The following is a 23,409-nucleotide window of genomic DNA, read 5'->3' as shown; positions in this document are numbered from 1 at the left end:
GATTGAGGTGCTATCAGAGAAATAGATGGTAAAAAAAATAAATTAATCACGATTCCTGCAAGTCATCAGACAGTAGAGGGGTATAATCTGAAGCAGTGGAGGTGCTTGCTCAGTGGCGAGATTTGAAGCTTTACAAGAAAGCCACATACATATAAAACCCTCTTGGATGTGCCCACCGCTTGGCTGGTTTCAAAGCTGCACTCATCTGGAGCTACCTTTAACTGCAGCATGTCAACAAGGATTTGGGGGGGAGAGGAGGGGAGAAGTGAGAGGGTGCAGAAAGGCATGGAGGAGAAGTGAGAGAGGAAGGCAGGCAGAGAAACACAGCAAATGTGTTTGATACAGACAACTTGGCATATAAAATAATTCTGTGCGCTAAACCTGCAGGAAACAACAGCTCCTCTATCGGACTATTTTTTCATCCTTGTTTCCGGCTGTCCCTGTTTATTTCCATAAAAACAAATGAATAAAAGTGTGCAGACATATGTTTAGTTTGTTTTTGAGTGTGTGTGTTTGGCTTTGATTTTGTTTTGCCCTGTGAAGTTACGGATCTTGTTGACTCGATCAAAAATAAATCCAAAGCAGCCATAAAACAGCCTACCTTTTGACTAACCGAAGTTCATTCACTGTCGGATTATTCTGACTTTTTGGATATTTGGTACCCTGAGTCTGACCATTTTAAAATCATTGGAATTCATGTGGTAATACCGTACATATAATAATTTTCTATTCATTGTTTTTGGAATCTGAGCTTGAATGACTTCACAAACACCTTTTCATAATCATGCATGTTGTGTTGCCTGGAGCTGGAAAGTGGTAATTACATTAGTCTTAATTACAGATATTGGAGATATGGTATTTGCCACAGACAAGAATTGATTTAGATTTGAAAGTCACTTTCACTCAAAGTAGACAAAGTAGTACAACATGTTATCATACAGTATGAGTAATCATGTTTAACTTTGAGGAAGCATTTTGGATCTTTTATATTGAAGAAGTAGATTGTTTAATGAGTCACTTCGAACAGTCGCCTTTCTTTGTAGAGAGTTTAAGACAACATCATTATTTTGTTTGAAGACCTAAGGCTTTGAGAAAACATCTTTACAGGTACGGTTTTATAAACTGTACAATGGACAAAATAAACTGTAAGATTATTCAGCAGAGGAAAGTTTGAAACATGTAATAATGGTTTATAAACGGGCTTATGTTTTCTGTTTTCACACAAATTTAAGATTCAAGTAGCCTCACTGTATCATTGTATGATGTATGAAGCCAAGTGCAAGCAATGCTACAACACAGTGTGCATAGCACAAGGTGCCGCAGCTAGAGAAGAATGCTGACTAATGTAAGTAAATGCTCTATGATTTAAAACTCTCCTTCCGGTATATGGATGTATATTGGCATTAAAATACAAATGCAATGCGACTGTAGCAAGAATGCAAGTAAAGTAAAACTCTGTCTGTATTCAGCTAAAGAATAATCAGTGATTAACAGTACTGTATCTGCCATCCACCTCTGCTTTAGTAGTGTATGTATAAAAACCCCTTCAAGGCTTTATTTTTTTGTTACTAATTCTAATTTTATTGTAGCCTACACAGTCAGTGGCTGCCAGTAACAGCATTTGTGTGGATCATTGAGTTACAAAGTGAAAATGGGCAATATTATGCATGAAAACAACATGACATGACCAGAAATTCAATATCTCAAGAAATGTAAATTCAGCGGTTAAAGTCACATTAATCTGCCTTTGGCAGCATGTTTTTTAATTCCTTATATGTTTGTGCGTTGCCTTCTGAATCTTCTGGAATACAAAGTTATTCTCTAACTTGGATGAGCCAGTGTGGTCCACCACCACTGTGATTGGTATACTATTAAAAACATATTTCAATCAGGAGAAACTTCATTAAGATTAAATAATATTTATTGACATTTCTACCATAAAGATGAGACCCCATCAGACCCCATTGTAGCATTTTATAGGATACCCCCACGGAGAATAGACAATGGTGGTGGTGGGATGAGAGAATGGCTGAGCTCTGGATGGATGCGGTTGAGCTCAGACCTGGGCGCTGGAAGTAATGAAACTGGAGGTGGGGGAGGTTTGTGACGATTAACGACGACTATTCACACTGACAAGACAGCTGACCACAGCAGAATGGAAAAGTTTAAAGCTCTACAGCAATGATATGATTGGCTGATGGAGATTGTGGCAAACTGTGGGTTTGCTAAAAAGTGATACAAAGAAAGAGGAATAAGAGGGAGTATTAGAGGAAAAACATGTGAATGAATGAGTAGCAAAGTCTGACTGATTGAACCTACTCTAAACATCACAAGATAGCTAATGTCACTGACTGAGAGAATGATTCATCATTACACAGCTTTTAATTTATGTTCCATTTCACCCAACTCTTATGCCTATAGCGTCTATTTAAACAATTTTGTGATACAGCTTTAAAATAGAACCTGTATTGTGAGAAATAAATAATTAATTCTTTCTGTCTAATTAGAGATGAAATGGTATGAAAAATTCATATCACGATTATAGTGACCAAAATTATCACGGTTATCAGTATTATCACAGTATTGTAAAAATGTGCCGAAAAAGATTAAAATGTACTGATACACACACTGAAACCATTTCAACAAGTTTTATATTGAAAACTACAATACAACAACCCAATACAATTGCCATTTTGTTTGCATAAAAAATAAAATAATAGTAGTAATAGTAACTGCAATGAGCCCAACAACTGACGTAAATACACAGGAGTCTGTAGCGTTTCTAGATATGTTGGTTGGTTAATTAAACTGCGTAAGTTAACTCACCCTGCGTTCACTATAAGGTTATTTTCTTCAATCAAGTTTCCCTCAGCACTCTCTAAACTAAAATACGACCAGACTTCAGAGTGACTGAAAAATCTCTGCAGCGCTGTCTTCCGCCGTGCTGTCACTGACCCAAACAAGCCCACGCTGCATTCTGCGCATGCGCGCCTGCTTCTGGGAGGCGCTGGACAGTGTTTGCCGTGAGATTATAACAGCACGGTTAACCGTACCCGGTTGTCATGGTAATTAAAATGTGTATGGTAATAATAACCATCGTGAATTTTACCATGATTTACCGTTAAACCAGTAATCGTTTCATCCCTATGTCTAATCTATCAATTTCCACTTCTGATTTGTACTTAATGTGTAAACATATTATACTCTGCATGTTGCCTGATGCTTACAGAGAGCAACCGACAAGTGGATTTTCACATGCCTGTTGTGAACCTATCACTCTACTAACCTGCCAAAATGTCCTTCAGTCAGACACCTTCCACAGCTGTAAAAAAATGAAATTGTCCAAATTGTTGTTAAAAAAAAGTTTCATCATTTTGTGGCAAGATTGCAGTGATTCCAACTGGGAGCTGACATCAGCTGAACATATTCCAACTCTCATTTCCTCACTTAAAAAGCTCTAATGAACTGTTCTAGTCTTCTTTCATCCAAGAATAACTGAAGTGTGATGATGTAACTTTGAAGAGAAGCCTCAGAATGGTTGGCAGCAGGAATGTAGGATTTAAAAAGTGATGGTGCATTTGATAGAAGTGGATTTCCAGAGTTGTAGACAGACTTTGTGAACCCTTCTCACTGTCTAAAGTTGTAGAAAGGAAAGCACAGAGGAAGCGGTTGATTGATTATTCAAACATGTTGCTGCTGATGCTGTTGTGGGATGAGATTACAGAGCTACATGTCTGTAGAAGTGGATGCCTCAAGCACCTCTCACAGACTTCTGCACAATAAAGTAGTGACTGAAGATACTTGTTTACGCTGACAGCACGCAGTGAAAAGTGTAGAGGTCATTGTTTATAGACCATGCACAACAACAGAGGTAGTCCTTATCACCAATTTGTCAACCCACTTCTTCCAGCATTTGACCTCTGTTGTCTCATTTACACTGAAATGTGGATGTTTTCCTGACAGAGAGGATGAGCCTCACCATTAGGCTGCTGTTAAAAGTCAGAGATGTTGAAGAGTAAGTTGGTTACCGACTGACTTCACATTCCAGCTTCTTTACCGATAGTGAAATAGTGGAATAAAATTGTATTTAAGGATGTAAGGGTAAATTGTACATCCAGTACAGAACTACAGAAGAATCTATGTTGACTGTTGTAGTCAAATTTTCATGTACTGTACTTGTTCATAAACTGTTGTTAACGGAAGCTGTAGTTTATAAAATATTGAATTAATGCTAATGGCATTATTTCCATATAATACATAATTGTGACATTTATGCATAAGCAAACGAAATACAAAACCAAGTAAATGGTAACGCATTAATAGTTTGTGGTAACACTATGCTTAACTAAGAAATGCCAGTCATCAGAGCATAATGATCAAGACATAGACTGTAACACTGATAATATAAAACTAGTTGATAAAAGTAACATACGCTGGTTTAGTTCCTCATAATATAAAAAACATCATTAGCACGCTATGTCCTGTACTTTGTCTAAAAGCTTTCACAACACTTAGTCATCTACCAGAAGGCACATAGGGCACCGTGGCCTCGAAACTACCCCTAACCAAGGGCAGACTCAACTCTGAGTCATGTATTTTATTAATTGAAATGTAGTGACTCCTCAGAACAAATCAACAAATAGATCAAAAAAGGGACAATTAATAGATCGCAACGGTCTTACAAGCGCCACAGAAAAGGCTCTGGGTCATTCCTTGTACCACTTTCTAAACAAAATGTCTTGGCCTCACCCCCATCAGATTTACTGCGTGCATACACGCAGGATCAAGGGCATTTTGGCCTGATGAGGATTGTGTCCAGTGCTCTCATATATCTGAGGACTTGATGTTAGATATATGGGCAGCTTCCCAAATGAGCAGGTGTTGAGGGTGTGTGTGTGTGTGTGTGTGTGTACGTACCTGTACTTCATACATAGTGAGGACCAGACCAAGATTTTAACCAACAGAGTGACCATTTTGGCCAGTACTCACAACTTCAAAGGGCTGTTTGAAGTTTGGTTTTAAGAGTTTGAATTAGGTTTAGATTAGTGGTAGGGGCATTTTGGTTGTGATGGTTAAGGTTAGCGTAAGGGTCCAGGGAACACATTATGTGCACCAAGTGCTGGTGAAATTACATGTTTCTCTCTTTATACACTATCCCATTGGACCAAACCGGAATTTTAACAATGTGGGATCAATTACAGTAAAGAGAAAGGAATTTAATTCAGCACTACAGTTTTATCATATGAACTCTGATAATCTTTGTGTTATGGTAATTTGTTTGAAACAAGTTAATTCAGGTTAAATCTTAACATAATTGTAGTGTATAGGAGCTACAAGATCTTTATTAAAACGAATCATGTTTTTTTTACTCCATTAGCCATCTGTTCAAAGTATTCCTGATTATCTTTCACTCAGCTTTTCTGAGTGGATTCTCCCTCTTGTTCCCTTTTTTCCTTGGGCCGCAGTACATACAATGGAGATGAAACAGTGACACACTCATTTGTGTCTGTGTGTTCATTTAGCTACATGAGCCAAAAGGCAGGGAGATAGTAGATGAGAATAAAACCAGAGATAGAGAGAATGTCTGAGAGAATATTTTAATAAAAAAAGAGAGGATTAGAACGGGGTGGAAGGACTAATTATAAGCCAAACTGCTTAGCTCCCAAGAGTGGAAGACTGCAGCTTGTATAGTGCTGTAGTGGTACTGGGCAGCTCTCAGGTTTTATGTAATTTTATTTATGGTAGACAGAGCGATACCAAGAAAGAAAGACAATAAAGGCTGAAAGACTGGAAATGGGCAACAGCTAGCAACAATATGCTTCCCTTGACAACTGAAAACATGGATGATTATTAAAAGAAACAAGTCCAGATCACAATCAAAAGGACTAAACAGGATTGAATAGAATTTCCTTTAAAGATCACTGTATAGTCAGTTGCCCATCTGTTCAGTCAATCAGAAAATGGGATCATGAAATTGCAAGAGGTTACATATGAGAGAAAGCAGCAGAAATAGCAGAGCTACAAGTCACAAGATGAGAAAGCAGGTCTGTTGGCCAACTCAGACGCCAGCAATGTAGCCAGCCAGTCAGTCAGTCACACAGCCAAGGGACCAGGCGGCCAGCCAGCCAGCCAGCCAGCTATCTAATTAACCAATCAGTTATGTAGACATCCAGCGATCCGGACAGTCAGTCGAAGAAGGCAAACAGGAAATAAGTCATCAATTAGGGTCTGCTAACAGTAGTAAAACAAATGAAGACCTTTGGCTACCTGGAAGTCAGATAAGTACCTAAAAGTATTAAACACAGCAATGTGATTTGTAAAATAGCTGTAAAATAGCCCGTCATTTTGATTTTGAGTCCCCATTTTGAGTGGATAGGAAAATAGCGAAATGTTGTTTGCCCGCAGCTACAAGGGAACACAGCAGAGAACGGGAGGGGAAGCAGGAGAGATGTGGCAGTAAGAATTGAAAGCTATATTGGGGGGACACAATAGGGTGCCTTTGAAGCTGCCGAACTGGCATCCACAAAAGCTGCTTCATGCTAGCTGTGCCTCTTCTAGAATCCATATGCATACACACATGCGAGCGGAGACACAGACACTCTCTTACCTTTTGACAGGAGTTTTTCAGGATTGCTGTATAGGAAAATGGCTTCTTTTAGTCCCAGTCCCAGTTAGCTGCACTGAAGGGACCCCTAGAGAAGAACAGTTACTTTACCTTTACCTTATTCTGACAGTGCTTTCTGACCATGTTGTCAAAACAATCAACTTTTATCTGCATTGAGCTGAACAGAGTTAAACAGATCACCTTTTAGTGGGCATCTCTCCATAAAAGCCAAAGACAGTTCTAAATCTATTTTGAAATCGTGTTCTTTTAAGGATGGCAGTGTCAGTCAAACTATACTAAGGTTGTGTGTAAGCAACAGCATGGCCTTTACAGTGCTGCTTAGTCATATACTATATGATAGATATGATATGATGTATGTACTAATGGTGTATAACACCTCTCATCCCTGCATTTCCTGAAGTTGAAGAATTGACAGCACACCGTATGAATGCAGAGATGAGTGGATAGCACATTACAAATAAAAAACCCAGTTTATTCAATCATTTTAATAGATCAGTGAAACGTGACTGTTGGTGTGTGCAAAATACATGTCCTTTACAAAAGGAAGATAAATACATAAGCAGCAAATCATTTCTATTTTTCACTTACTGCCTATTCTTGCTGCGGAGGATCTTATCGTAAGAACCACACTGATGAATCATGCCCTCTTAGTGTCAACACAATATAAATTTTTTACAACAAGTAAAATGTAGTGATCATATTCTTTCACTATACAACACTGCATTTGGATATTTACTTTTCAATATGTATAAATGTGTCACATGTAGCAGATCTAGGCTACGTAAAATTTTAATACAGTTTACAAATTAATATTAATTTATGCCTCGAAATTAGGAGCACCACCTAAAGATTTGCCTGTCCGCCCAAGGCTTTAGGTCCTTGAGTATAGCCTGAGAATTACACGAATTACTGGTAATTCATTAGTTGTTACTGGTTCAGTTATTCTGAAATCATCACTGTGCTCAAAGTGAATTTATTAACTAACAAAAGAGAGTACAATAGTGGGTAAATGTGGTGATATTACAGGGACAACAGTCAATATGACAACCAGGAGGTAATGAACAGGGTAGCCTATGAAAGGCTCGATTGAATTTCGGTTTATATTGTAGAGGGAGAGAATTCTACGAGTATGAGGGAACGACTGACTGAAATTAGGTTGCAGATTTAGGTTGACTAATCTAGGGATTTATGAACTGTGGATGGAGCCAACTAGAGAACACCAACGAGTCACAGAGTGTGGTTTGTTTTGCCCTACCGTTGCCGCAGGTCCCGTAGCAAGGCTCGACTGCCGGTTGGCTTGTGGAGTTGGTTCTGGCCCGACAACGGGCCGTCAGCCAAGGCTTTTACTGATCTCAGTTCGTTTGGTGTCGCTATAGCGGAGCCCACTCAGGGTTCTGTCGTCAGAGCCGTGGTTTCATTCATTCAAGGCCATAAATGAAGGCTTCTGAGTTTCTGGTCCAAAGTTGTTCAAAACGATCGGATGAGGTTGCAACAACAAAATCAAAATAAACTCACACATTTAATGTTGCTGAGATTAAACAGGTCTGGGGACAGTTTCACCCAGGCAGCTCCAAACAAAAATAAAAAATCAAATCTCCCGCTAAGAAAATTGGGATTCAGGGTCGTAGCTTTCTCAGCTCGTCTGAAGAAAATTTAAGTACGAAACAAAAAAAGATCGGAATTTCAAAAAGTAAAGGAAGTTAAGAGAGCGTATATGTTTAGTTTCAAGAGAGTTTTAGAAGAGCAGAGCGAGACAAAAAGACAACAAGGCCCTTTTATTTGACTTCATTAGGTAGCCTAGTGGTGACGTCAATTTGGGAGTGGGTCTCACTCGAGGCTAAACACTATGGAAAAAGGTTATAATGGTTATATAAAACGTAACAAAGCTTAATTACATTTCCTCAGCATACTTGCTGGTTACCGGTTTTAACTCAAGAGACAATTTAGATGTAAGCGTGGCAGCAAAATTTCGTTTATGCAATTACATGGTGATAGGTAGGCCTACTTAGCAATCATGTCAGTGTAAGCCGAGTTTTAGACACTTGCGTGTTATACCATTCCTGTCCCCCTTGGTAGCGCTCGGGTCACACGAGAAAACAGTAGACATTCCACTTGTGAGATTTACCACTTTAACTGAGAGGCTGGTGATACACACAGGCGTATCAATGGATATTTTAGTAGGAAATTGTATTTGAAACATTTAACTAAAGCATTAGTTAATACTGAACAGACAGTGATTACTAGGGAGTAACAGGGATGAATTAAGACAAAACAGAAAGAGGTTAGGGAACTCTTCAAGATTACTTTCTTATGGGTCTGCTAGAACAACGGGGTCATTACTTACTAAACTCAGAGGCAAACACCGCTCGCGGCAAACACCGATAGCAAGGTTATTATTTAAACAGAACAAACACAGTTATAATGGAACCTTGCTTGGTTTGAGAAACAGGGGTTGTTATGGTCTCTTTTCTCTGCATTCCTGGCTTATCGCATCGGCTATCAGAGAACGAAATGGTGGTTTATGGCTCAGCCGTTCTGTAGAGAGAAAAGAGTCAGGTTGAGGCCGGAGGTGACCTGCGGGAGGGAGAAAGGGGTCAGATCGCCCCTTTTCCTGTCCTGTTGACTGTCTTTAGTGACACCTTTACGGCTAGAAAGGTTCACTAAGGCTCTTTGAACACACAATCCTTAAGCGATGCATTGTCTAATTGAGTCTCTGCCGGTCCTTACCAAACACCAGGCAATGTCTCTGGTTTTTACATGTGAAAAAGTCAACTCTCGGGGAGGAAAACTTCCCTCCCTCTTTTGACACCATCTGACCTTCTTTGAAGTGTGTCTGGTTGAGTTCACAACACACCTAAATGGCCAATGGTAGTTATTGAAAGGGATAGCAGTATAGCATCACCACTATGTACTAGGGCTGAAAGATGTTGAAAAAATATCTAATTGCAATTTGATTTACAATATATTAGAGGCGGGACCTTCTCTCCTCGTGCAGCCAATCCTCCGCGTGGGCTTGCACAGCCTGCTCAGCATACCAGATAGCCTACTTAAAAGCACAGGCAAATACAGGTGGGGGCGGTGGCAGCCGTAACAATTAGACAGAATGATGATGATACATTATTTTTAGCAGAACCATAATTTTTCTCATTTTCATTGAAAAACATTTAAATGATTATGGTGTGATTTTTGTGTGGATTTGTACTGAACAAAGTTGTTTCTGTAGAATAAGACGTGTAGGCTAGGACATCACAATTTTTTATTTAAAATAGTATTTTGACACACATTTTTCCTTTAACAAATATTGCGCCGCCTGCGATAATGAGATTTCGATAAACATTTTCATCAATTGTTCAGCCCTACTATGTAAGCTTTTTGCTCACTAACATGAGCATAGAGTGAGACAGACACTAACAGCATTACTGGGACAATCAATTATTGTACACCTTACTATTTTTAACATTTTAAAAGCTGTCCATAGTAAACTGGAAGATAAGTTTCTGACATTTTGGGGCCTTTAAATTAGTGCCAGACCAGTCTTCAAAAGAAGTCATGCTAAGCGCCTTTTCACCCCACCTCTCAATGTTCAGTTAATTTTATTGATCTTCATGAATACAAGTTTATATTATATTGTACAAAGATGTTACTACTCTGTCTCTTCCTCTCACCCTCTATTCCTCTCTCTGTCTTTGATTGAGGGAACTATACAACATCTAAAAGAACTTAACAAAAGTCTGCCCACCTTCAAATTCTGAGACATTCAGATGTCGCAATTCAGCAGAGTAATTTCCCCAACTGTATAAAATATTATAGAAAAGTCACTTGTGCAGCCAGAAATCAACATGAAAATAGTTCAGGGATTCGACAATAGCTTTTTTTCTGGTAACTTAATCATTCCTCCATGGATATAGCCAGTTTGAAACCAAAAATCCCAAAATACCTTCTGCGGGTGGAATGATTCACAAAGGTCATGTTTTAGAAGCTATTGAAGTCCAAGATACTGGAGTCACGGTTTGGCATAAATTTGGACATTTTTGGCAGCCCATGGAATGAGAAAGACTCATCTGTGTCTGCTGGTCATGTTCATCCTTGAAAAAAATTTCTATTCATCTTCCCACTGGCAAATCTATAACTAAATAGTGTTTACATATCTATTATAATCTAATTGATAAGCCTGTATTCTAATATTTTCTTCTCTGACAACTAGTTCAGACACACTTGGCAACATTTTCTATTACTATACGTGTTTACAAAGCTTTCTGCATCTGAGAGACTGAATAGCATTTTGAATTAGAAATCTGGAGAAAAAGGTGCAATGAGTGAGAGTGAGAAAAAAGAACACACAAAACATAAAGACAGCACCAATCATGTCTGAACAGGTTACAGTCTTGACATTGCACTTTTCTATTGTGTTTTTTTTAATATCAAGATTTGAATGTTATTTTCTGATGTGTTTTTAAAAAGAAATTACCTGATAAAATACAAACGGTACTGTGCATGTACCTCTCTGCAGAGAAAACATAAACAACCATAAAAGATCAACAGACAAAGAACTCAAGATGTCATAGAATTCCTCATAAAAGCATACAGTATAAAATTTTAGACATGGGAGAATAAGACACAGGCACATATGCAGAGGGATTATTGAATATAGAATACAATTCTATACATCACTCCGCTTTCGGGCTTATGTTAAAACCTGATGTCAACATCAGATGTATTGCCTGAGAACCCACTGAGAGAGAGAGAGGGAGAGCGATAACAAATTTGAATTAAATCAAATGTTGTAAGTGATGCAGAAAAGGCCTGAAAGGAAGATGGAGAAGGCAAGAATGCAGTGGAGAAAGAGAAGGGACATGAAATAAAAGGAATAAAGGAAACATGGGATTACGTGGGTGTCACATATATTATTGAGTCTGGGCTTGAGGAAGTGGGAGTGAGGAGAGTGTCTGTTGGTCTGAATTGAGGTAGCAGTGATCCCCAGCTACAAGGATAAATGAGGCTAATTTCTAGCAGGTTTCCATAAAGGTAGCGAGGAAGAGCCCACTGGCTGCAAATCAGTCATTACTCTGTGCATTTGGCTGTATGTGTATATTAGGCATGCATAGTACTTAAATATGTGTATGCATGATTGTCAGTAAGCTTGCATAAATATATGTGTGTGTGTGTGTGTGTGGTGTGGGGGGGTATGAATAGAAAGGCTAGCCCCCAATCAACCCAGCACAATAGAAAAGTCAAAGATAAATGTGTGCTATTTTCTTTCCTGGTTAATGCACAACAAACAGATTCTTTTTTTGCAAGGGCCAGGGTTAGAGGGACAGCCATTTTTGAAGCTCACACAAAGCCGAGCACAAGAAGATTTCAGAGGACAAGGCTACAAAAGCTGTTTGTAACACAAGACAGGGATAAAGAGGTTTTATATTAAAAGATGGACAGGCCACTTTTCATTGCAATGTGCTCCAGGCAGCACTAAATCCTAATGGGAAGGCCTGACAAGCATTTACACATTCTGTTCAGATTGATCAAGCTTAAAAACGTTTTTCAAGATAATTTATTGCAATAGCAGGTTACGTTTTTTAATCTTGTGCCCAAACAGTCATGTCTGCTGGTGTTTTGAAAGCGATTGTTAAGACATTTCCAGAGACAGTCTGCAGAGGCTACTTTTACATCACAATTTAAATCTTATTATATTGCAAAGATGCAGCACCGATGTGTTCTTTTGAAGCCTTTGTTAGAAGAGCATGGATTCAATTCTCCGCAGTTTCTCCCACTGTATACTGCTATGTGGAGATCTGATCTGTGCCGAAACATTTCGATCTGTTAATCCAAACATAATCTTTCAGGTTGTACTTTGCTTGTTTCAACAGCTTTGTGTCCTGCAGCAAGGAATTGCTTGAATGTGTCGATGTGACACCCTTGTGGTCTATTTCTGATACTGTGCATTTGTTTAACATTCTTTGTTTCTTTCTTCTTCTTTTTTTCTAGGTGGGGAGGTACCCTACACCACTCTAGCTACGAGGATGATGATGGGCGTTTGGTGGATGTTCGCTCTTATTGTCATTTCCTCGTATACTGCCAATCTAGCAGCCTTCCTCACCATCACACGCATAGAGAACTCTATACAGTAAGTACGAGAGTTTGTCCTCTGTTGTCAGTAGTGGCTTATTAAAAATGTATTCTTTTGAAAGTGGTAATATGATACAAGAACTGAAATCTAATACATATCACCAATATTTATGATGTTTAGTCACACTTGAAAGCTGCACATCACATTTACACAGATGCACACAAGTTCCATAATGCAAAGGAATACAAGCTCAGGACACTAAATTATGTATTCATGCAATTATGCGTGCGCGCACACACACCTATACACTGTAGAGTTTGTGTGCGTACACGACAACTTGTTTGTAACACACAGAGACACACTGCAGTCTTCCCCACTGTGATTGTTACTCAGTGTGGAAATCCATTCTATCAGATACACATACACACACACACAACCCAATTGCTTCCCTTTCCTTTCCTTCCCCTCTCTCCATCCTTTCTCCCCTCCTTCACCCCATTGTTAGATAGTAATTTCCTGTCTAGCTCAAATTTGGGACTATCATCGTGTGCGTGTTTATTGGTGTGTTTCCAGTGATGAAGGAAGGGAAGATGAGGAGAAAGGGAGAGAATGAGGCACAGTATGGAAGAAAGTAAGAAGAGTGCTTTTGCATGTTCCTCTCAGGTTGGGGGCAGATAATGTAATGTATCAAGGCAAATGGCAAAGCCAACACACACACACACACACGCACACATTATTTCCCTAAGCTCTGTGCCCTCTGTTTATCTATCCTTGTGATAATATGTTTTTCCTGCTTCTCTCCTGGTGGCACTAGGAAACGCGCATCTCTCACTGGACTAATCAGCATGCCGAAGCATCCTTTATGCCCGGCAGTGCCACAGTTAATTGTGCTTGGCTTTGGAATAAACAACATTTATTTCTCTAAATCTCATCACTATCTGTCTCTTAATTTGTTTCTGTCAGTTTGTCTCTTCAATGTTCTTTTTTCCTCTTTCCGTTTTTTTTTCTTGCAGACCTCCTCCTTTTTCCTTTTCTTTTTGTCTCCACTCTCCCTTCCTCTTTCTTCTTCATACTATTTTTTTCCTTTATTCCAAACACTTCTGTCGAGTCCCTTGGATGATGTGTAGAAAGAATAACTTCTTATTTTCTTTTGTCTATCCTTTCTTGTAGTATTTTTTTTCCACTTAAATTTGCTATCATTAATGAGTGCCTCTCAGTTTATCGCTTCATTCAGCATCCATTGAGCTAATTAAGGATTTCCATAAATTTTAATGCATTATCTTTCATGTGTTGACTCTTCTGGGGTCATTAGTGGCATAATTACCCCCTAAACAGCAGCACCCACATGGCCTCGGGCCTCCAAGGATAGGTGGTGGGGTGAGTGGTGAAAGGGCACACCAAAATAAACTGAGAGTCGTATAATCGTAAAGCACAACAGCCTCAATGGAGAGATGAAGAGAGTAGCCGAGCGGAAAAAAAGATTGTGATGTTGTGATTAGGGCGCACTTTTATCTGATAAATGCTTAATTAACATATTACACAGATGGAACAAGAGTGAATGGTTTTGTGAGTGAGTGATTGAGAGAGTGAGTTAGTATGGAAAAGAGCAAACAAACGAATATACGGACAGGAAAGGAAGATGAGGCCAGAGAAGGATGGAGGCTGTTTCTTTGTGTCTCAGTGAGTCGTCAAGACAGACAGGATTTTTAAGTATTAATGCCCTTGTTTCATCCTGGAAATGAAATAACAACTGAGCGTTCAGAACCCTCTCTGGACTATTTCACGCTTGGATGTTTTCCCTCAATTTCAGTGTGAATCCTTTAGGAAAACAGTGAGCGATGGCAGTGGAGAGTGGCGGGAGGGAGGGAGCAAGAGAGCAGCATACAAAGAGAGAGACAAAACGGTATATGAACATTATAAAGTGGAAATGGAGAGAGGGTGTGTGTGGAAGAAAAGATGAGACGGATTAGGAAGAAAAAGGGGAGGAGAGAATCAAAGGTCAGGCGCGAACAAAGAGAGAAGGGTAGAAAGAAGAGTGGAAAGAGGAATGGAAAAACGGAGAGGGGAAGGGTTTGGGTACTGGCAAGGAGTCAGAATGAGAAATGGATTTCGGAGTGAGGCGGCACCTGTTGAGAGTGGAAAGAGATGGAGCGGAAGAACTAGTCAGGATGGGAAGATTGAAAGACAGATGGAGGCAGTGTCTGAGGGTAGAAAGCTTCCCTCCTGGCATAATGTCACACAGTGTCATATGTTATGGTTGTGAAAGATTGCCAATAAAATCAGTCAGGTGTTTTTGTGCTCGTGTGTGTGTATCTGAGCATCATAGTGGCTGGTGACTGCTCTGTGTGTATGGACGCATGTCCGTTGCATCCCAGTGGTCAGCAGAAACAGCAGTGCTCCCAATGGTGAAACTGGCAGCAAGTCATTTGGTTATTGAATATCTGGTGAGTATTTCTGAAGGGCCATGAAGTCACCTGTCCCTTTATCAGCCTCTGGTGGTGAGAAACGGACTGGAACTGCACTGTCCCTTTGACAGTTTATGGTAGCAGTAATAAACAGAGTAATGACATTTACACTTTCACAATAGAGATGGATAAGCAAGCTACTGTGAGGGGACAAAATACACATACATCGCTACTGAAAAGATAACCATAGAGTGACCAACAATAACAAGAAAGAGAAAAAATAAAAATCAATAATAAAAACACCTCTGATTATTTTTATTACATGATACATGGAAAACTGGCATAGATATAATTATCTCTCTCTCTCTCTCTCTCTCTGTCTCTCTGTCTCTCTGTACCTAAGTACCATGTCAGCTGTTGCTGTCATTTTTTTATGGGAAAAAAGTCTTTGGGTTTGGCTTCAGTTCGCACAGATTGCTTGTTGTTCAAGGTTGCACAGCTGTCTGCAGTGCTTCAACAGCCACTTGTTAAAAAGTTAACAAACTGATCAAGGCTCTACTGCCTACACCCAAATTAATTTCCCTACAGAATTACTGAGGCAAGATAAGATCATCTTTGCCCTTTTGGCTTTTGAAAAAAAAACAAAAGCCCATGCTTTGAGTCTGCACATACTTAATCTGTTAACTTATTTTTAACACCTGAGGTGGCATAGCAGCCCAAGTCATTGCTGCAAAATAAAAAACAAAAATAAAAACAACTAAAAAAAAGCCACAAACTTGTATGTAATGTTCTCCTTAGTTTTGCAGTGTTTTTTTCCCTATAAGCATTCTATTACCATTAGCTTGCAATGTGCAGAAACAAAGATATACACACAAGTTATTACACACACCTGTCTCTCTCTCACTCACACTGTCTCACTCTCTCACACACACACACACACACACACACACACACAAGCGCACGCACGCACGCACACCCGCGCTATTTGTCACAGGATACATTCAGCTGCTGTTCACTCCATTTACTTGCTCATTGAGCTGCTTAGGGGGAATATAATTGGTTGCAAAATGAGCTAGCAAACACACAGGACACACGCACACATTTGATTCTCCAAAAAGACAATTACAACATTATTCATATATGCACAAGACAACACACACTGAGTAATACATCTGGAGAAAATCTGTCGGTGTTTTTTTAAATTAAAATCTAGACATTTAAGTGTTTGATTAAAATAAATTGAAAGAGTCCTCTCCTTCTCTAAATGGTCCTTCTTTAAATGAGATGAAGTCCTTCAGTATTTCCATAGAAATACAGTGGGTCATATGAAGTAAATATCACACTAGTTCATTTAGTCTGCAGTAGTTATTCTTTATAACTATTGTAAGTCTTGCACAGGATGTTCTGTATTTTAGAGATATCACAGGATGAACATTGGTTTCTGTTATAATTTTGTCTACATATTTTATGGTGAGCATTATGGAGAGACACAATTTGGTTTTCAGACCAGCTGCGCCACACAATACACCCTGTAATATTTTCAGTTGTAAGTTTTTTAATGTGTTTTTCTTGTCAGGTTCCTTTTATCTGGATTTTCTTTGGTCTTAATCAAATCTGAACTCATCTTTAAGACGCATCTCTCTCTCTCTCGCTCTCCCCACCCCCCCCCCCACCCTACACATCCACACACCATTAAATAAGCTTAGACTTACAACACAGTGAAACCAATTCACAAAGGGGGATTCCTGGCCAAAGAGTGTGCTAACAAGCGTACATATTCACAGGGGAGTGGTGGGGATGGGAGATTATTAGGGCCAAAGATTAATTGACGGTAATAAAAGATTCATGTTCACAGCAAAGTTCATTAAAATCTTCAAAGGATTTTTTTGGTTTTTTAGTCGGTCAGAGAGAGAATTGAGGTGGGCATGGGAGAGAGAGGATCCGCACGAGCCATGACCTTCTATAAAAGTCTGAATTTGTTATTTGCTATGTGTGTGTCTGAGTGAACAGCCTTGTAATACGCAGTACCAACATATAGTTTGCCCATTGTTAAATCTGCTTTGTGGGTGTGTTACAGCTGAATTAATGAAGTAAGATACTGTACACTTGTTGTTCTTCATTAAGCAGGACATGTTGAGTGTTTTTGTGTCATGTTTTGTTTCACAAATGTGTGTCTCTCAAATCCATGGGTGGTATGTAGCAGCCATTTAACAAACAAACAGTAATTAGTTCCTGTAATGGTTCTCCATTACATTTCTCAGCGGCCAAACTCTTTGAGAGGCAACCCAAGCACTGTTGCGTTATAATTAACAATAGCTTGTGTATTCCCCCAGAGGTGGCAATTTATGGATGAGGGGTAGAGCAAGAGAGAAAGGAGGAGAGTGAGAAATGCGAACGGAAATTACCAGACAGAATGACTTGCGCTTTGTTTCATTTCTATTTCTTTGTTAGTGTCTCCCTTTTTCATGCTATAATTGTAGATATCAACTGTATGCGGTTAGCCAAGCCATCTTGTTCAGTACTGTGAACTCAGCCAGTGCTGCTGTCTGAACTGCTTTCCAACACCATTTTTTCTCACATTTGTTGGTCATCGCCCATCCCCATTTTTATTCTATGTCAATTACATGTCCCTGCCAACTCCCACTGTTGACCCACGGAGAGTTTAGATCCAAATCATTCATTTATGGGGAGGAGATAGTGTGAACCACCGTACAGTTGGCCAGCTCTTGAATACTTTAGTGCCTTCCTCTCAAGGCCTAGTCAGCTAACACTGGGACTAACTATCAACCAAGACAGTAACAAAAGGCATGATCATTCACCATGTCCCCTCCTGCAAACCTAACAGTGACAAGCCAGAAGCACTACAGGGATTTTATCCAGGTCAATGGATGAGCAAATGCTTTTAATCCTTTTCCTGTGTCAAAGTGTTTTTTTTGTTTGTTTGTTTTTTTTGTATTATTGCAATTTTATCCTAAATATATGATTTAAAAAATTGTGTTTTAGTTTTAAAATACTGGCTGAGTATACAATAGAGCTTCCAGGGTTACACACCCCTGTGTAACGCCCTTAAGCAAGACACAGCTTCAGGGCTGCTGGTTCACCAAGTGCACCCTGACCTCCTCGATTACCCCCAAACTGCCATAGTCTACATCACGAGTAGTCTTTGGAGTCTAGTTATTTTTTACAGTTAGCATGTACTCTTGCTTCATTAGCATGGACTGGCAACTCCAAAGCCACGTTAGAAAGTGTCATCATTGCAGTGGATGAGATAGCAGTGATATTCGGTACTACTATGATTGTGGGTATTTGTTGCACAGAGATCATGCTGTTGAAAACAGGGCATTACTACAGCTGCAACCACCAAAGAACAACTAAAAGGTGACTGCAGTATCACCACAACACCAATACCCAGGGGATGAACTGAGCCCCATGTGTGATGTGAAGCGGACCGTTCAGGCAGAGTCTGCATGGTGCTTACAGTGAATGGATGGCTGGAAACAATGTGAGTACTAACTCTTTTCTCCGCTTGTCTCTCTCTAGGTCACTTCAGGATTTATCCAAGCAGACCGAGCTGCCTTATGGTACAGTGTTGGACTCAGCAGTATATGATCAGGTGCGCCACAAGGCTATGAACCCCTTTGAGAGAGATCCCATGTACTCCCAGATGTGGCGGATGATTAACCGCACTGGAGGAGGAGATAATAACGTTGAGGAGTCAAAAGAAGGCATACGTAAGGTAGGTCTTTACCTTTTTAATTAGCTGTCGGTTCCAAGCTAAGGACCGTTGACACATGTACAATCACTGTGGTTAGTAAGACAAACGTTGGAGTAGAGTGATGGGTTTTTAATACAGGGAACCAGGTGCAGAATAGCAGAAACATCAAAGCAATTACTCAGTGCAAAGTGTTCACATTCAGGCCACCATTTGCCAACATTTGACCATGTCATTTTTGAGAACACGCTTAATTTGATTGTATTCTGAAAAAAGGACAAAATTAAATGTCACATGCATGACATGTATTTCACCATGTAGTCATCATATATTTTTACAGTTTTTAATCTAAATTGCATTTAGTCATTTTAACATATCTACAGTATCACATAAGTTTCAGATAGTGTTGTAATTGAAGTTGAAGAGAGAAGGGGTTAGGGGATCTGTTTACTTGACATAAGATAGAATAAGGTAACATTAGCACTGAAAACCAGATGAGTCCCAAGGTTTGGAGGAGAGACTACTCTCTTGATCTCACAGAGAGCAGTCTGTCACTTGAGAGCATTGCTGCCAAGCAATTTGATAAATATTCAAACCAATCATAAAACAAGTCATGTGACAAAGACAGAGCACGGTGTGTACAACTGCTGTTGTCACTGAATAACACAGGTAGCTGGTACATAGGGCTAATTTAACTATTACTGTGTGTGATGTGATGTAATGATTTCAGTAGGGACATTTATTTGTTCAGTCCTTAATATGTTTATGTCCTTAAATTCTTCACACATTCATGAGTTTTCTTCTTCCAGACTTTTTTTTTTTTTAAATGACAAAATATTTACTCAATATTGTGAAATAATAAACTGTTTATACAAAACGCACACATGATCTTATATGGTTTGACTTTGTTCAGGCCCACCATATAAAGGCTTGGAAAAATTTGGCCCAATGCCAGACTTATTTACTGACCCCTGGTTTACTGTATATGGCATAAAGTACATTGTTATTGTAAACAGCTCAGCCTCAGTCCAGTTTTAACATACAGCTCATGCTACAAGGTCGTCTGTGTTGTTAGGCGATAAATCTATCTAAGCGATGTTAATGATACACAGATAACGCACGCACTTTTTAAATACTTAATTCCCTTGGTGATAACCAAGCATCATAAATACCAGACTGCTGCATCTAATTTGCGCGCATCCCAGTTTCTGTTTGCATCGTCCTCCTCTCTCCCAGTGAGGGCCCCACTTCATCCCTCCTCCCTCTAGAATATATTAGACTTGAACTGTAGTCAGAATTGGAAGTGTTGGAAGGAGTGATTAAAGTGGCAGGTGGTGTTTTATAAAATGAGATAAATGCAGCACATAACAGCATATAAGTGCACAACTATTAACACAGACTCACACAGTGCTTGTTGGCAGAGGTGTTTATTGAGCATGTATAACTAATTAGTAGTGTGCCTAGAATCATGAATATGTCAGTCTTTTATTTCTAAACTGAGCTTTGCGTGTGTATAAGCAAAATATGTTTATCTTCTTAATTACCAGCTTGACACCAGCAGCTTGAGAAAACAGACGCAGCCTCTGATATGACGGAATTGGCATGCGTATAACTGTTGTTTTTAATAGTATGTAATTATTAAGAAGTCACAATATTGTGTGAACTTAATGTTAAGTCCTGCATTGAAATGTAAATATCTTTAATGCAGGGCTCACTAATTAAATCTTTTGTATAGATATATTAATGTTTCAGAGAGATGTCCAAATTTTGACCACATATATAAAAGTGTAAAGAGTTAGATTCAAGCCATTTCTCAATAAATTCAATCTATCACATCGCTTTAGATACTATAGGTATGTTAGACATAAGCTAGAAACTTGTCGAGATATTGATCTCCTGGCATAATATATTGCATATATATTGGTGTGACAGTGGTACCAGGAGAGAATTAATGCATGTTCTGTGTGAGCATGGGGCCATGACATTATTATAGACTAGCATAGTACAGATGGATAATGTCCTCACAGTGTCATATGTTGACATTGCTAGATTGGCTGTCCAGCTTAAAACCATGTACAATGTGTGCGTCATTGCAATATTTGAAATAGCAGTGTGCTTTGTACTCACCACTATGGCCAGCAAGACCAAAGCCAAACTCTATGTTGTTTCCCACTGATTGGCTACAGGGAGTGGTGTGGAAAATCAGTTACACCCTGTGAGTACATTTGTGCCACATCAGAGCTACCAAAGAGCAGCTAAAAGGCGACTACAACAGCAGTATCCAGGGGATCAGATGAGCCTCCGCTGTGATGTGGAGCTGATGTACAGAGAGAGTCTGCACGATGCTTACAGCAAGTGCATGGCCACTGACAGACATCACACTGTTGGGGAAATTTAAAGCACCTGTTTGCTTGTGGACTAGCGTGGTCATTGCAGCTTCAGACCAAATAGAGGATGATCTGTTAACAAATACATTCAAAGTATGTGTGTATGATCCTGATCAGAGTATCACAGATTGGACCGCCTCACCCAACACTTTAAAGGAGGTAATGAGTAATTCATACATTTTAGAGATCCTTACGCGTCAGCAGCAAGAGTGCTAGCAATACTGAAATTGCAGTGAATGTGGTGTGGCTACTGCTATTCAGTACATTTCCTGGAGCCAAGCCTAAAGTTAGATGGTTCTTTAAGTAGCCACTGGGACTGAATGCTCTGTGATGAGTAGGTCATATCATATTAAAAAAAGGTTGCTTTTCAATAGCAACGTGGTCTGAGCAGGCAGGAGTGACAGGAGACAGAACAGGATAAAGGTGCGGGATGGAGAGAGAGGATCTGGTTTTCATGGATAAATTCTACATGACAGAGGTGACACGTCCAGAGCGGCAGCCTGCACTGCACAGCAGCAATGAGAGAGAATGCAGGAATGAGGCAGGCTTTCCCCTCAGACTGTGTCTCTCTTGACTTGATGTGTTCTTTTCTCCCCTCCCTTGCACTGTCGCTGCACCACCGATTATTCGCAGATGTCTGCGTTACTGTCTGTCTATGTTCTGACACTACTCTGTTTTCCCAGCTTAAGCGCCCTCCCTATATTGTTCTCTTTCTTTTTCTGCCCCTCTTTATATTTTCCTTTTCAGCATCCCTCTTTGTCAGCCTCTTTTTCATTTACATCGTGTTAAAGGCTACAGGGTGCACTCTAGTGGTACACTACTGCCCGTCCCTCTCTCTTAGCTGCATTGACACAAGCTGAGGTTTTCTTTCTGCTGCAGTGACACCGTCACCGATACTGTTGCCATAAATTACTGTATGTTTAAACCTCCAATGAAACTCAAATAATGTTATTTAGTGATGACTAAACACAGTACTGTCAATTTGAATATAACTTCAATTTACTTTGTCAAATCCTGGTCATATCCTCCTCTATATTTAATACTCGGTGCCTAAATTTAATCTTCCTTTCAGAGAAAATTGTTAAAAGATCATTTTACCTTGATGTGTCAAAGGCTAAGTGATCTATTGTTCTCAACTGCTTTTCACAAGGTTTGCTGAAAGGAGATATATAAAGTAAGCCTTTCACCGTACTCTTAATGGCTGGGAAACTGAAACGATCCCCTTCAATTCCTTCAAAGTGGAGACTTTCAATCTGTTATGATTTCTCTTCTCATACTGACAAATATATTTAGAAGCCAGTGAACAGTACCTGGAATAGTATTTTAAAGCCAGAGGCTTTTTGGAAGGCCATGATGTTATTAAGAGACCCCGTGAGTCAGTCAGACTCGTACATCTTTTGTTCTCTGTCTTTGTTTGATTTATTTGGATGTGTTTGTCTTCCTCAATCCAGTCCCTTTGCTATATTTGATTCCTGTGAGGTTAAGAACTTGATATATTTTCCCCCTCAGTGTCATGCTCTCTCACCCTCGTCTCTCTCACCTCTTCCTAATACTGCTTTGTCGCTTCCTCTCTCCCCCTTTCTCTTCCACAATAAACCTCTTACTCCTCTCTGTCACTGTTGTCTCCTTCGCACTACGGATTTTCTTCCTTTTCAGTTTTGATCCCCTCCAGCAGAATGATATTATATGTCAGAACAGGTCAGTGTCTCAGCTGTCACACGAATATCTACACGTGCGCACACACACACACACACACGTGCGCACACACACACGTTCAAATGTCCAAAAGCAGTATGTGTTATACACATACACCAGCACATTTACTCACATGCACACCATGCATGCATTGACACACACACACAAGCCCAGGAAAGTGCTGCAGAGTGAGGCCTGTCACAGGATAATATACGCATCTCTCCCATTTCAGTCAATGATGAAGGCGTTCAATAAACTATGAGGTGCTGCGCCTCAGACTTCATATCTCATTAACTTGGTGTCACATATATATCAGAGATGAGTGTGCTGTAAGTTACTGTTTCACATAATGGCATCTCCGTTTAAGGCAATGTGTAACTCCACTTTGGTCTCTATACTGTAAAACATTATAGACCCATTTAGTTATGTCAACTTACTTCTTCTTTTGAACTCAAATAGCTCTGACAAGTTTTGGATTTTGAACTCAACTGTATGAGTTTCAGAAAATTAAACTTGCATTA

The 23,409-nt window shown here is 39.6% G+C and overlaps 1 protein-coding gene across 3 annotated transcripts in view; it reads left to right on the top strand.

Moving 5' to 3' along the window:
* grid2 (glutamate receptor, ionotropic, delta 2) overlaps window positions 1-23,409 on the top strand; it is a 600,398-nt gene that overhangs the window by 514,972 nt on the left and 62,017 nt on the right. For all 3 annotated transcript variants that reach the window (XM_038704208.1, XM_038704207.1, XM_038704209.1), the window contains exons 12-13: window positions 12,608-12,746; window positions 18,635-18,830. In XM_038704208.1, the coding sequence (XP_038560136.1) occupies window positions 12,608-12,746; window positions 18,635-18,830 (335 nt within the window). The remainder of the gene's footprint in view (window positions 1-12,607; window positions 12,747-18,634; window positions 18,831-23,409) is intronic.

Source organism: Micropterus salmoides, unplaced genomic scaffold (genome assembly GCF_014851395.1).
Source record: "Micropterus salmoides isolate LMB-PRFRI ecotype aquatic unplaced genomic scaffold, ASM1485139v1 Ms_hic_scaffold_7, whole genome shotgun sequence".
Classification (NCBI taxonomy): domain Eukaryota; kingdom Metazoa; phylum Chordata; class Actinopteri; order Centrarchiformes; family Centrarchidae; genus Micropterus; species Micropterus salmoides.
This window is presented reverse-complemented; position numbering and strand designations above follow the sequence as displayed.